General features: G+C 44.6%; 1 protein-coding gene and 1 pseudogene across 1 annotated transcript; one reads left to right on the top strand and one right to left on the bottom strand.

Annotated features, from left to right (window-relative positions):
* Positions 1-417: 417 nt before the first annotated feature.
* LOC136461448 (ammonium transporter 2 member 3-like) lies at positions 418-2,879 on the top strand (annotated as a pseudogene).
* A 143-nt stretch (positions 2,880-3,022) lies between these two features.
* Positions 3,023-6,492, bottom strand: LOC136460108 (BAG family molecular chaperone regulator 4-like). The gene is made up of 4 exons (XM_066459941.1): positions 6,025-6,492; positions 4,772-5,034; positions 4,538-4,684; positions 3,023-3,462 (listed from the first exon to the last, which is right to left on the bottom strand). The coding sequence occupies exons 1-4, from the start codon at positions 6,194-6,196 to the stop codon at positions 3,265-3,267; spliced, it is 780 nt and encodes a 259-aa protein (XP_066316038.1). The 5' UTR covers positions 6,197-6,492; the 3' UTR covers positions 3,023-3,264.
* Between the last annotated feature and the right edge of the window lie 7,677 nt (positions 6,493-14,169).

Here is a 14,169-nt window from a genome sequence, read left to right as displayed (position 1 = left end):
ACATAATTTGTACACTGCAGAGTCAAAGGCATGCAGTCTCCAGGTATAAATAGACATAGGCACCCAAAGACGAACTATAACACCATCGACCGATATCGAAATATTTTCTGCTAGCTCGTTAAGAAATTCTTATACAGAGGAACATAGAGCGTACAGGTGCAGTAGTTGTGCTCATCGTGCTCGCCTTTCTTGTTGCCTCGACAGGTAACTTGACGATGACGATGACACATCTTATTCTCTCAGCAGCTACAACTCTATAATGCCATCGTTTGTCTGTTTTGTTTAGAACTAATAGTAGCTAACGAATGCATGCTTTGTTTCTTGTCCATGTGATATATGTGTGTTGCCGCAGCCTCGTCCAATCCTATGTGCTGAAACGACTATCTTTCATGATGAACGGGTGCTCTTCAGATCAGAATGGTGCCTGCAACTCGTGGTGCCAGACCTCCTGCCGCGGAGGCGAGTGCAAGTTCCGCAGTGGTCACCACAAGTGCCACTGTTACTGCTGATCTCAGGTCCGTTGTTGGGTTATATTATACGTAGATTCAGCAAATAAAGAGCTATGGCAGTATAAGTACAAGTACTATCTATTTGAGATAGCCACAGTGTGTTTTTCTTTCGGCATTAATTTATTTGATCATGCACTGATCATCAGGCCGAATAAGATTACAACACAGTTAATTTAGAGTGAGTTGGAATTACCTGCTTTGTTTCGTCAAATCTGCTGCAAATGGACGTCATCGTCGCAGAATTGTTGTGGACATTGTACAAAATAAAGATATAATCATGACTTTTGAACAATTCTTGAACCTATACCCCTTTAGATGATACTAGTGATTTCGTGCGTGCCCATGCGCACGTAGGACCTTGTAAATAATTTATTCATTCGTGTGTACTGTAAAAGTTAAATAAAAAATGTAAAATAATTGCAAAGAGAACAGTATGATACACGATAGAAACCTAGATGACTGTGGATTTGAGAAAAAGATCACCGCTCACGGGCAAGGAGCCACGTCACGGTGCGCACCTGCGTCACGCCGCAGCTTGCGAGAATTTTCATCGGGTGATACCGTGTGCCACCGGACGCATGAATGGCCACGCCTCCTCAGACAAGCGCCTGCACGACACGGCCGACCTCCGGCGGTGCCGGCGTGGCTAAACAAGAGCGACAACGCGTCCGCGGCGACGCTCGTGGGCATCCAGTCCGCTGCCGGAGGGTTTCCTCGACGTGCGCGCGTCGTTCCCCGCCACGCCGCGCTACGGCGTTCTTGGTGCACAAAGCGTGGAGTCAAGCACACAAAGCCGCACTACCCAGACGCGGCGTCGCTCGTGCTGTTTGAGTTTGAGTTGACCGCCATCGCGCGCGCTGGTGCAGTGGTGCTAGCTGCCGGTGCCGGCCGGTTCGCTCCTCGGGCGCATGAACATCGTCAGAGCGTGGATGGCGTTCACGTCGCTGTGGCCTGTGGCTACAATTCTTCACATTCAGCCTCTGGGGCAGCGGCTTCCTCTATACCACTGGGGCGTCATCGACTACTCGGCGGATACGCGGTCCGACCTCTCCTCCGGAGTCGCCGGCTTCACCGCTGCCTACTGGGAACGTACGTGTCTGGAGTACACGGGCGGTGCCGTGCAACAGACCGCCGTTTCGGTCGTCTGAATTTCGTTACATCTTGCAGTGATTTCGTCGTTGGTCAGGGAAAACAGTAGGTAGGACGGCCGAACGCGGGAGCATGCAGTCAGTGGTAAAGTGTCACACCCTTGCCAATGTTAATCAACAAGCAATTAAATTCTCTCTTTGTACTTGGTAGTAGAACATGAATTTGTTAACCAATCGATAGGCGACAAATAAATTTCCTCCAGGTGGGAGCGGAGGCTGAAGAGCGACAGGTAGAGTTTGGCACCGAATTGAATGAACATCCACCTCATATCGCCGGCGGTGGGTTGCTCTGGCTAAGCTGGGCTGGGTTCAATGGCGGTGCGCCGTACGGCCCGACATCACTGCGCGTCCATTGCCGTGCTCAACACCAATGTCAGTGCCGCGACGAGCTTCCTGACCTGCACCTGCCTCGACGTCATTTTCTTCGGCAGGCCCTCGGTTATTGGCGCGGTGCAGAGCATGATGGCAATGCCCATTGCCGGGCCTGTCTGTATCACCCCCAGTGCGGCAGTGCAGCTAAACTATGTGGGAAAAAATGCCCTCAAATTGTGGATTATACGCCAGAGCTTATAATGGCTATCGCATTTACGTTTTTTAGTAGCTTGTATATATAAAAGTTTGGCACTTACAAATTACATTGTCCTGCACGACACACGTGCAGGACTGGTGCACACATGGTCCATACTGATGGGCGTCTACGCCGGCAGCGTGCCGTGGGCCACCATGATGTTCCTCCAACAGAAGCTGGACGACACGCACGCCGTCGCTGGGCTCGGCGACGTCCTCACTACTGGCCTCCTCGGCACACCGAACCTCATGGCCCTCCACTCCCACCTTCTATGGCGGCGCCCTCTTCGTCCTCTCCTGGAACGTCGTGGTCACCACGGGCATCCTTCTACGCGTTGGCCTCTTCGTGCCGCTGCGCATGCCCGACGATCAGCTCAGGATCGGCGACGACGCGCATGCCAGGATCGGCGACGACGCGGCGCACGGGGAGTCGTCGACGACGCGCATGGCCGACGACCAGCTCAGGATCGGGGACGACGCGGCGCACGGGGAGGAGCCCTACGTGCTCTGGGGCGATGGCCAGAGGTTCGACGTGACACTCAATGAGGTGGCGAGGGCCCGCGAGTGGGGCAACGGCGTCAGGGAAGAGACTGCGGAGCACCGGCTTGCCGGAATGGGTCTATGGGCCTCTTCACTATGCTTCAATTTACACTGAATTCAGGAAACTTATTATTGGTAAAGTTTCGGAACAGCTATAGCGTCAGCTTGTACATGGTACAATTGCATTCACTGATGAGCTAGTGCTGTAAAGGATCTGGCAAGGGACGTTATCAACCTTGCTGAACCCAGCCAATAAATATCATGCGAATGGCATTGGCAGGAGCATATTGAAATATGACCCTCAACGAGCGACGCAATTCACATGGTAGTATGGTATGATCTGGTAACATTCACAGGCAGTTAGGACACCAAAGGCATCAAACGTGGTGTCGTGGTGCATATACAAACGTGGCGCATATACACAACACCTCGCTGCCTGGGAAAGGAATGTCCATACCGATCTCACAAATTTCATGGTACATCAATAGCTTCATCTGAGCCTAGTCGAACTGCTCCCAGTCAGTGTTAACTTGCGTCGAAGAAACACGGGGCGGCGGAGCGCTCAAGCTGCCCATGCCGTTCTCAAACGTCTCCCACTGCGTTGTCACTGAAACAGCTTTGTTATGATCACTGAAGGGGTTTGCATTTCTTGCTTTCAGCTTATCCAAGGTCTCCACAAGGGACTGAACACGGCGCACCTGAGATGTTGAAGCATTGAACATAAAAGCTATATCAGGCAACTGGTTTGGCAGGTCTAAATTCATCGTTTCCATAATATGAGTGTGTATTTTATTGACTACAGTTAAACCGTTTGTCCTTAGAGACCAACACTAATAACATCGTAAGTGTGAACTATCCAATGTTGTGCACGTGAATATAACCTACTAACCATATGACATAATTAACCAGCAATTTGTGCTTATAGAAGTACCAAAAATAACTCAGAACAATCCCTGATGATGCTTGCAAACGCATAATCTGTTAAATCAATTAACCTTTTCATATGTGTTCTTATATAGATTAATTAAGCCAGAAAATAACAAAGTGAAAGGGATTGGATAGGTTCTAGATGTACCTTTTCCTTGGCACAATTTCAACATTAATGGTAGACATTTGATGGTAACTGGAATACTCTTAAGTGTTTATGCAACATTAGATCAAGGGTTTGTTTGCCCTTACAAAGCAAAGTTTGAGTAGAAGTAAAGCTGGCACAATGCAGCCAACTTAGTCCGATCATCTTTACCAGAAGAGGGCCAACAGATAAGGTCAGACTAGCAAAACCTGGCCATTAATATTTATTCAACTAGGAGCCTCAATAAAGTGATACACTCTCTACAGAAGAAGTCGACCGAAGAAATACTAGTTCACCACACCACCACGCAGAGTGCGAAAAACAGAAAAACACAGTTACTCCTGAAACCATACTACAGGCTGGAAATTCTACCGAATGGAAAATTTCAAGGTTCATATGATAACTATCACCAAAGATGCTAAGTTAATCCATTAGGATTTATGATATATGTCGATCATCCATACTTCAGGAACTAACTACTCACCGAGCAGGCATCAAGGACTCATTATATGACTAAGAAAAGGTACTGTTGAAATTCTTACTTCGGCCAAAAAAAGTAAGATCATTTCATGGCATATCTCCAACTCGAATATAACTTATCCTGAGGCGTTACATCATAAATATTTCAGTCGTTGTAATGCATTCTCATTGAACATGTAGCACATGCAAAAATAGCAGCAGCAAGTGTTTTAGTTGTGTACCTCAGCCTTCCTCTGTGCCCTTGCTTCTCCTTCAGCTTCGATGCCATCGAGTTTCAGCAGCTGCATCATAAGCAGCTCCGTCAAGACGACAAATTCCTTATCCTCAACCTTTCTCCCTCCAAGCACATTTTTCTCCAAGTCACACACCTACAAAAGGAACAGTGTGAGCACCAGAAATAATATGACACTTGAATGCTTAAACAAATAAGGAAGGCAGATGGAATGTTCCTTCACCTTAGCAGACAGCTTATCAACTTCAGCTCTAACACGAGCAACAGCCTCACATGCCTTCATCATGCTCTCATCCATAATCACAGGCTCAACCTTCTGCTCTATGTTGGCAGGGGCAGGCTTCTCAAGCAGAAGCAGTTTTGCTCCATCCTTAACACCTGCCGTGTGCAGGAACTCTCTGTCATTCTTCTCCTTCCCACGGAAGAAGAGCCTCTGCCTCTCAGGCTCCAAGCCAGTAGTCTGAACAAGGATACTCTTCAACTCACCTTCATATACAAAATACAAAGTGCCTATTAGAATATTGTAAATCAACACCTTCAAGCAATCAATGCAGAAGCAACGATCATTTATGCAGGTTTATTGATTTTTTTTTGGGGGGGGGGGGGGGGGGGGGGGAAGGTGATGGTATCTGTTTCTTTCTAATGATAAACTGTACAGAGATTGACTGATAGAAATGCTCCCCACGCATGTAAAGACCTACTAGGTGATGTAACGGTTTGTACCATTGCACGTGAGGCTACAAGCCAATGAGGTTCCAACTGATTTGATCATCACAACTGGCAAGGAGCTATTAATGTAACATTTAAACACTAGTATTATTTTTGAACAAGAAGAATAACTAGTAGTTATGGACCAATGGATGGTAAAGAGAGTACTACTACTATAACATAGAGACAGATGGTCAAAAGGATTAGTACGAAAAGCTAACGGGTACTCCCTCCGGCCGGTCGTTTTGGACATCGACATGATCTTTAATAAATGACTTTGATCATTATTTTTTATTATAAAATATTTATAAAATGTAATCAATATATATTTTTATGAAACTACATTTCGAGATGAATCTTACATCACTTTCATATTTTTAAACTAACCTTAAAGAAATTATTTGTAGTCAAAGTTTAAAATATTTGACTTACAGCTTCAAACCGAAGTTACCCGAGACTTCCGTTCAGCAGGGTAAAGTTACCGGAGCAGGGTCATGATCGATTCATCAAGTACGTAAGCACTTTTCATCTTAATATGAATATAGGTATTCGAGAACTCTCTGTTCTTCGTATAGACTGGTCTGGTTAATCTAAAATCAAACGCTGGGAGAACGAACGGAACAATCGTGTTGACTTAAATAAAATCCACTAGATTATCAGTTGACCTGTCGAGATCCAAAACCCAATTCCTTCTCTGCCTCTTCACCACTGCTAATATGCGACAGAAGGGAGAAGGGATCAGTAAACGAACAGGGATGCGTAGCGTACCGAAGGTAGCCTGCGCCGGCACGACGACCTCGCGGAAGTTGGCGCCGTGGGAGACCCTGATCCTGATGACGGGGCCGGGCGCCTCGCCGTCCCTGCGCTGCACCAGCATCCCGCCGGGCCGGACCTCCCACTCGCCCTCGGCGTCCCTCCCGCCCGATCTGCCGCTCATCATCCTGCCGTCGCTGACGCCTTTATGGCTCCGCCTCCAGCGACCGACCCACCGGCTCGGCTTCGGCTCGCGCTGAACGCGAAAGCGACGGGGTGAGTGAAAAAAGGTTTGGTGGCGCGTGGCTTTTGCGATGGGTGGCGGGGCGGCCTCCCTGGTGCCTTCCCTCCCGGAGAAGCAAGGGTGGAAGGAAGATGGCGGATTGGGGAGCGGAGCGGAGGAGGGTACGAGTCGGTCGGCAGTGGGAGTAGGATTTTGCGAGAGCTTTGCCCCAAGTACAGCTTTGGATGCTCGCGAGGTGCAGGCGGGCGGGGACGAAACGATGGATGGGCGGCAGGACTGGCTCGGGGTCTGGCCCGGGGTGGATGTCGTGTGCTGCTGCTGTGCTGACTCGCTCGCCGTGTCCGCCGTGGATAGAACGGTCTCCACGAGGGAGATCGTGGGGTCGGCGAGGGCCGGGCCTGCGACGTACGGATAAATATTTCTGTTCGTATTCGAATTTGATATTCAACGTCTAATGCCATATTCATATCGAAATACTTAAATCGAATATTTATAATATCGATATTCAATCCTATCCTATTTAATATGGTTGATACTATTTGTATTTTAATTTAAATTTAGCCAGAAATATGAAAACAAATATACCATATTGATTCATTTCTATCCCTGCTCCCTTGCTCAGGCTGCTGGGGCCGGCCTCGTGGCATGTTCGTGAACTCGGTGGAGACTGCAGATGTGCGGCGTTCGGTTGTCCCCGTGCCCCCGTGCCCCACGCACGATCACGTGAAATTTGGGTTTGGATGATCCTCCGCTTCGTGGTGTGGTTTTCGTGAAATTTTTGCGTTTGGACTTTTCCAATGGGCAATGCCATGAGTAGCTATCCGGTCGGGTACAGACGATTCGTCAATTCGAGGATACCTTCAGATCGCTCGTAAAATCGCTTGTGCTGATTTGTACGATTAATATGTTGAAAGAGAAAAAAAATTGTACCATAGCTTATAAGCCGGTTTATTATAATAACGGCCGGACACGGCCCAAGTGTAGGATCCTTTGCTTGTTCAATATTGAGATCCGAAAATCCATGTGTTGATCTGACCTTAAATACTCTTTCTGTTCTAAATTATAAGTCGTTTTGATTTGTTGATACATCTATTTTACTATACATCTAAATATAATAATATGTCTAGATACGTAGTGTCGACACGCAGCAAGTCAGAAGGATCTGCTTGGTAGAGCAAGCGGGGGATCCGCTTGGCTTCAACGCAGGACCAGCCGATCCTGCGAATTTCCGAAGGCGTGCCAATTAATTTGACCCGCAATTGATAAGGAGAGAAAGTTTATCAGTAATTTAAGTAGAACATGCCAGTTTTACCCAGATAGTTCTAAATATGCCGCTTCGGAAGCAGTCAGACGGGAAAATCGACTAAATAGCCAATACAAGAAGAAATATACTGTTAAGAACTGTAAAGCTCGCGGGTCATGATTGGTTTTACAGTAACGAATACAATACACCCAGATATAAGTAACATCGTCGGCTAGATAAATATAACCAGTGTAAAGCATTGAGCCGATAAGTTCAACGAGAAAAAATGTAACATGCGAACAAATCGACTATCTAGTACAAATGAATCTACAAACGCTCTGAATTTAATCTGTCGCCATCAACAGTGAGGTTCGATCAGATCGATGCAGCTATAATGATAACAACAAACTAAAATCGAAGAATCCATAAAATCATCTATATATTGATAGGTTTATGAAAGACATGCTACATGTGTGAAAGCACGGGCGAATCGGCTAAAATAGCCGATTCAGGTAGAAAAAGGATTATAGCATGAGAATAATCGACTATTTAATATAAACAGATGTATAAACTCATCAAATCTAATATATTATCTCTAACGGTGGGGTTCGACCGGATCGATGGTAGCCATAATAAAGATAACAGATTAAACTTTTAAAGTAAACAAATATATTCATATTTAACAGAATCATGAGAGACACACTATGAGCGTTAAAGTACAAGCAATCGGCTATTTAGTTGATGCAGGCATAGCAAACAGTCAATGTCACGCCTGGTCGAAAGCAAGCCTACCAGCTAGCATACTCCGATCTAGAGTGCCATCTGTGGGGATCGACCGGATCGTTATAGCCATAATAGCGAGCTATAGACCAGATTCAACTAGCCAGCAAACCTCCTCAAGATCAGACATGCCTTAACCGCGTACTATATACGATCAAGATCGAAGTAGAACAGCCAATGAAACATAATCCGTCGTTTAAAGTAAGGACGATCGCAATGTGACAGAATAAACGAGGGATGTGAGGCCGATCTAGATCGATGTCAATCGAACATGTTGATATTGCTGAAACTAATGACAATAAGGACATCAGTAAGATCAGTAACTTAATAAATCTATCCGAAGGATGTCACCCTTAGGTAGAGCCGATAACTTGACCTTAATCTGATTCGAGCAGTGGAGGTCGAACTTAATCGATGTAGTCATACTTGAACTAGATAAGGATCGATAACTAGCTTATACTAGAGCTCGTAAGAGGTCGACCGGACCGATGCAGCCTTACGAACAGAGGTATAAGCCATGACGGTATTTACAGACAAGCCGGAGGTCAGCCAGACCGATACAGCCCCACTTGTTAAAAAACACATCGAGATCTACACTACTCCTACTCCTAAGGGTTGACGTGAAGCCGAATAAGTAATTGGTATTAATTGATTGTAATCCTTTTTTACAATAGCCAGGGTCTAATATTTATACCCAGAATCTAAACATAAATCCTACTCAAATACGATTCATTATAATCTTTGGTATAAGAGAAAATATTTCTAACTTAAGATAATTTGGACCCTAATCTTTCTCTTTTTTAGAGTCCGACATTGTGGTAGAACCACCCGAAATAACACGCTTACGGAGGTGCTCGTCTTCCATCAGACACTAAGCACCTCGAAAACAAGCTATAGCATGCGATATCTGTCGGGCACACCCCCAAAGGAGAACCCGAAATATCCATATTTTTTCAAGGATCCAATAATAAGAATGAGTTATAATACTTGTCCACTTCATACGTCAGAAGTTCTTAAAAATTACATTATTACATTACCAATTGTCAGAGTGCGGAATAATAAACAGTGAAATTTAAAATAAACATCTAGCGATAAGGAACGAGGATCCGTCTGTGCCCATCAGAAGAATCCTCCACACAATGGTACTTCTCATGCATTATCTGCAATAGGGATAAATAAACCCTGAGTACACAATGTACTCGCAAGACTTATCTGGCTAGTGAGAATAATTTCCCAACTCCAAAGAGTATAATAAGCTTTATGGTTTGATGGGTTTCCTTTTACCGAAAGCAATACTAATAGTGAGTCCTTATTTATGTTATTATTACAGTCGTATTAATTCATTATCTAGCCAGTCTATGTAAGCACATGTTCTACTTTCAAGCAAGAGTTGAGCAATCAGTTCTATTTTATCACATTTCATCTTTCTGTTCTTACTATGATGCTAAACCATAGACAAGCCGTACCAGATCACCCAACGATTCATGAATCAATGCCCCAGCTGGGTACCCTAAAAATACACACTCTGCTTGTACCCTAGGCATAAGTAGGATTAACCCATCACCCTCATGTCCTGGGTGTCTAGGACTCCATCCAAACTTGGACTCCATGCCTCCACTTCTGAGTCCCGGACTTAGTGCGGTGCAAGGACCTTCACCATTCCCACCTCCAATCAGTTAGTCTAGAAAGAGCCAGATCCACGACAAGAGAGCAACGAGTCTTCCCTGTGCCCATACCCAAGTATGTGTTCGGGATAATAAGTCTGTGACTTACCTAAAGCCATATGCAACGATCGGTCCTTAATTGACATAGACAGGGAAAAAGTGTAACCAAGCTATGCTCTGTTGGCCATAGAACACAGTCTCTTATACCCACCAGAACCCAAAACCTATCCATGCTCGATCACCACTTTTCCTTTCCACCATTTTATCCTGAGTGATAATAATTATCACCTATTACGAGTAACGACAGGTTACCCGCGCTACCGAAATCATGAGCATAGCAGTTACTCGACCTGTTCTAGTAGGACTCATAGGTAGATATATTTATGCATGTAGTTTCCATAAAATACCTGTAACGTAAATGCACATCATATATATATATTCAGTGATCATAAAATATGGGTTATGCATCGGAGCTTGCCTTAGACAGGCAACGGGTCAGCAAAGTCAGCACCAAAAGGCTCTGGGGCTCCCTCCTGCATGAGGATCTCCTCCTCGTACTCCTTAATAACCTTGTCGTAATCCTGTTTGTCTACGGGCACGAACTCTACCAACTCATGATCTACATACATGAAATGACGATGCAACACTTAATAATATGGCAACAACAGCTCTTAAAATAAACTATATCTTATCAAGTTACTTAGCTAGTCCTACCGGCTAAGGTACTAAGTTACCTACTATTACCACTAACAAGCACGAAACATGATCTACATTATTATAGCAACTAAAGGTATTCTTACTCCTAATACTAATTTATTCTACGTATGATAAAACTAGGATAATAGCTACTTTATTCATCAACCTACTCTAGGGCTACTGAAAGCTCTAGTTTGGTTTTGGTGAATTGATGAAATCCTAAGTGTTAACCTAGTTTATCAAGTGATCATGACATAGGTAGCATATTCCAAGAGGTGAAGCAAATGAAGATCATGACATGATGATGGTGATGCCATGGTGATGATCAAGTGCTTGGACTTGAAAAGAAGAAAGAGAAAAACAAAAGACTCAAGGCAAATGTATAAATGGTAGGAGCTATTTTGTTTTGGTGATCAAGACAGTTAGAGAGTGTGATTACATTTAGGTTTGATAGCCATACTATTAAGAGGGGTGAAACTCGTATCGAAATGCGGTTATCAAAGTGCCACTAGATGCTCTAACTCATTGCATATGCATTTAGGATCTAGTGGAGTGCTAACACCCTTGAAAATATTTGTGAAAATATGCTAACACATGCGCACAAGGTGATACACTTGGTGGTTGGCACATTTGAGCAAGGGTTAGGAACTTCACCGATGGAGTGCGGACAGTCCAATGATGCCACCGGCGCCCTAGATAGAAAAGATGGAGGTCACTATGAGTGACCGGACGTTGGTCTCTGAAGGACCAGCGCGTCCAGTCAGTAGCAGTAGAAGAAGCACAGCGTCGGTCGTCAATCGAATGCTGGTGCTGAAATGATCGGACGCTGGCTGGCTGCGTCCGGTTACACTGACATGGTCACACACAGAGGAGTCATCGAGTGACCGGACGCTGGGTGTGTCTGGACGAGCATGACCGGACGTGTCCGATCGTGAAAAGTCATCTCTGGATGCTTACTGGAAATGACCGGACGCTGGGGTTCAGCGTCCGATCACTTTGAGCCGCTGCGTCCGGTTATCTCTTGACCGTTGAGATCAGGCGATCAACATTTGAAGAGAGGGGACACATGGCATGCATCATGTGACCGGACACTAAGGTCCAGCGTCTGATCGATCCGACCAGAGCGTCCGGTCACCCTGAGTTGTGCCCAGTGAAGGGGTACAACGGCTCTATTTTATGGGGGCTTCTATTTAAGTCCCATGGCTGGCTCAACCTCACTCTCTTGGCCATTTGCATTGACATAACAACCTTATGAGCTTAGCCAAAGCCCTCCCACTCATCTACATCATTGATTCATCATCTTTGTGAGATTGAGAGAGAATCCTAGTGTATTGCTTGAGTGTTTGCATCTAGAGGCACTTGGTGTTCGTGTTTCGCTATGGAATTTGCCTATTACTCTTGGTGGTTGCCACCTCCTAGACGGCTTGAAGCAGCGAGAATCGTCGAGCAGAGGGTGGTGATTGTCTCCGGCTCCGATCGTGGTGATTGTGAGAGATTCTTAACCTTTCCTTGGTAGAGAGCCAAAAGGTACTCTAGTGGATTACTCATGACTTATGTGATCCTCATCTTGTGTTGGTTGTGCGGCACCCTATTGAGGGTTTGGCATGTGATGCCAATTAGCGCGTGAACCTCCAAGGGAGTGAATCGCCACAACAAGGACTAGCTTGCCGGCAAGCAAGTGAACCTCGGTAAAAATCATTGTGTCATCATTTGATTCTGATGTGACTGGACTTCATTGGTATTTATTCTTATGATTGATTAATCCACTCCTCGACTCAGCGGTATAACCATCTTGCTCACTCTCTTTACATTACCGCAAACTAGTTATCAAGCTCTTTAGTGTAGCTAGTTGTGAGACCTTGTTAGTTTGGTTAGTGTGGCTCTTTAGTTAGCTTTTGAGAGCAGACTAACTTAGTATAGTGACATAGTTATTGTGTGGATAGAAACTATATTAACTAGAATTATGGTAGGTGGCTTGCATTTTTAATAGGCTAGTGCAACACTCGCCTCGCCTCATAATTGTCTAACTGGTTTGTTAAGTGTTGTTGTAGAATTTTTTAATAGGCTATTCACCCCCCTCTAGCCATTAGGACCTTTCAAGTGGTATCGGAGCCAAGGTCACCATGATTTGAGGCTTAACAACCTTCGGTGTAAAAATGGCTCAAATCAACAATATCAAGGAGCCACCCTAATTTGATGGCTCAAATTATCCCTATTGGAAGGCTAAGATGACAACATATATCAAGTCAATCAATAGAAAGATTTAGAAGGTGGTAGAAACAAAAATTGAGATTAAAGATGAAGATGCTCCCAGCACCGCCAAAGAAATACTTCTCCAAAACAATAATATTGCTCTTAGTGCCATCCATGATGCTTTGGACGAGAGAACCTTTGAGCAAATCAAGAACATTGAGAGAGCTCATGAGGCTTGGAAGAAATTGGAGGAATTATTTGAGGGCACTCAAGCCGTGAAGGGTACAAAGGCATATATTCTCAAAGAGAAGTTTGCAAGCTTCAAGATGAAGGGGGATGAGAGTGTGCCGGACATGTTCTATAGGATGGAAGTGATTGTCAATGATCTCAAATCACTTGGTGAGAAGATAGAGGACATGGACTTCTCCAATAAGTTCTTGAGATGTTTACCTGTAAGATTTGGCATGTTGGTCACCTTGCTAGTGAGGACCGGTTTGAACACAATGACACCAAACTAAATCTTGGGAGATATCATGACCGATGATGCTTATAGAGATAATGATGAGAAGGAAGAAAAGAAGGAGAAGAAAGATGAGAAGAAGGATGAAAAGAAGAAGAGCATGGCATTCAAGGCCACATCATCCAAGGGCAAAGCAAAGCAAGAAATATCAAGTGGAGATGATGATTCATGGGATGATGATGATGATAAAAAGATGGCTCTCTTTGTCAAGAAATTTGGTAAGTTCATGGTAAAGAAGGGCTACCGTGCTAGAAGAAAGAAGTCTTCATCCAAGAACAAAGAAGAGTCAAGAAGGTGCTTCAAGTGTGGAAGCAAAGATCATCTTGTTGCCCAATGCCCATACAATAGCGATAATGATGATAACAACAAGAAGAACAAAAAGAACAAGAAGGAAAAGAAAGAGAAGAAGGATAAGATGGCCTTCAAGAAGAAGAAGGGTGGTTCATATGTGGTCACTTAGGATAGTGATGCTTCCTCAAGTGATGATGATAATAGTGATGATGACAAGACCACCAAGAAGAAGGCATTTGCAAGCATTGCAATCAATGAGAAGCCTTCTCTCTTTGACACTCCATCATGCTTCATGGCTAAGGCCACTAAGGTACAAACTTGTGATGATGAAAGCGATGAAGAACATGATGATGAAAATGAACATGAAAATAAAAATGATAGTGATAGTGATGATGATGAATCTACTAAAGATGAATTATTTGACATGCTAGAAGATGCTAAAGAACATTTTGATATTAAGAGAAGGGAATGCAAGAGCTTGAACAAGTAGGTAAAAGCCCTTAAGTAAGCCCTTGATGAGCTCAAAGCA

Source organism: Miscanthus floridulus, chromosome 6 (assembly GCF_019320115.1).
Source record: "Miscanthus floridulus cultivar M001 chromosome 6, ASM1932011v1, whole genome shotgun sequence".
NCBI lineage: Eukaryota > Viridiplantae > Streptophyta > Magnoliopsida > Poales > Poaceae > Miscanthus > Miscanthus floridulus.
Note: the sequence above shows the minus strand (reverse complement) of the source record. Positions and strands in the feature narration are given on the sequence as shown.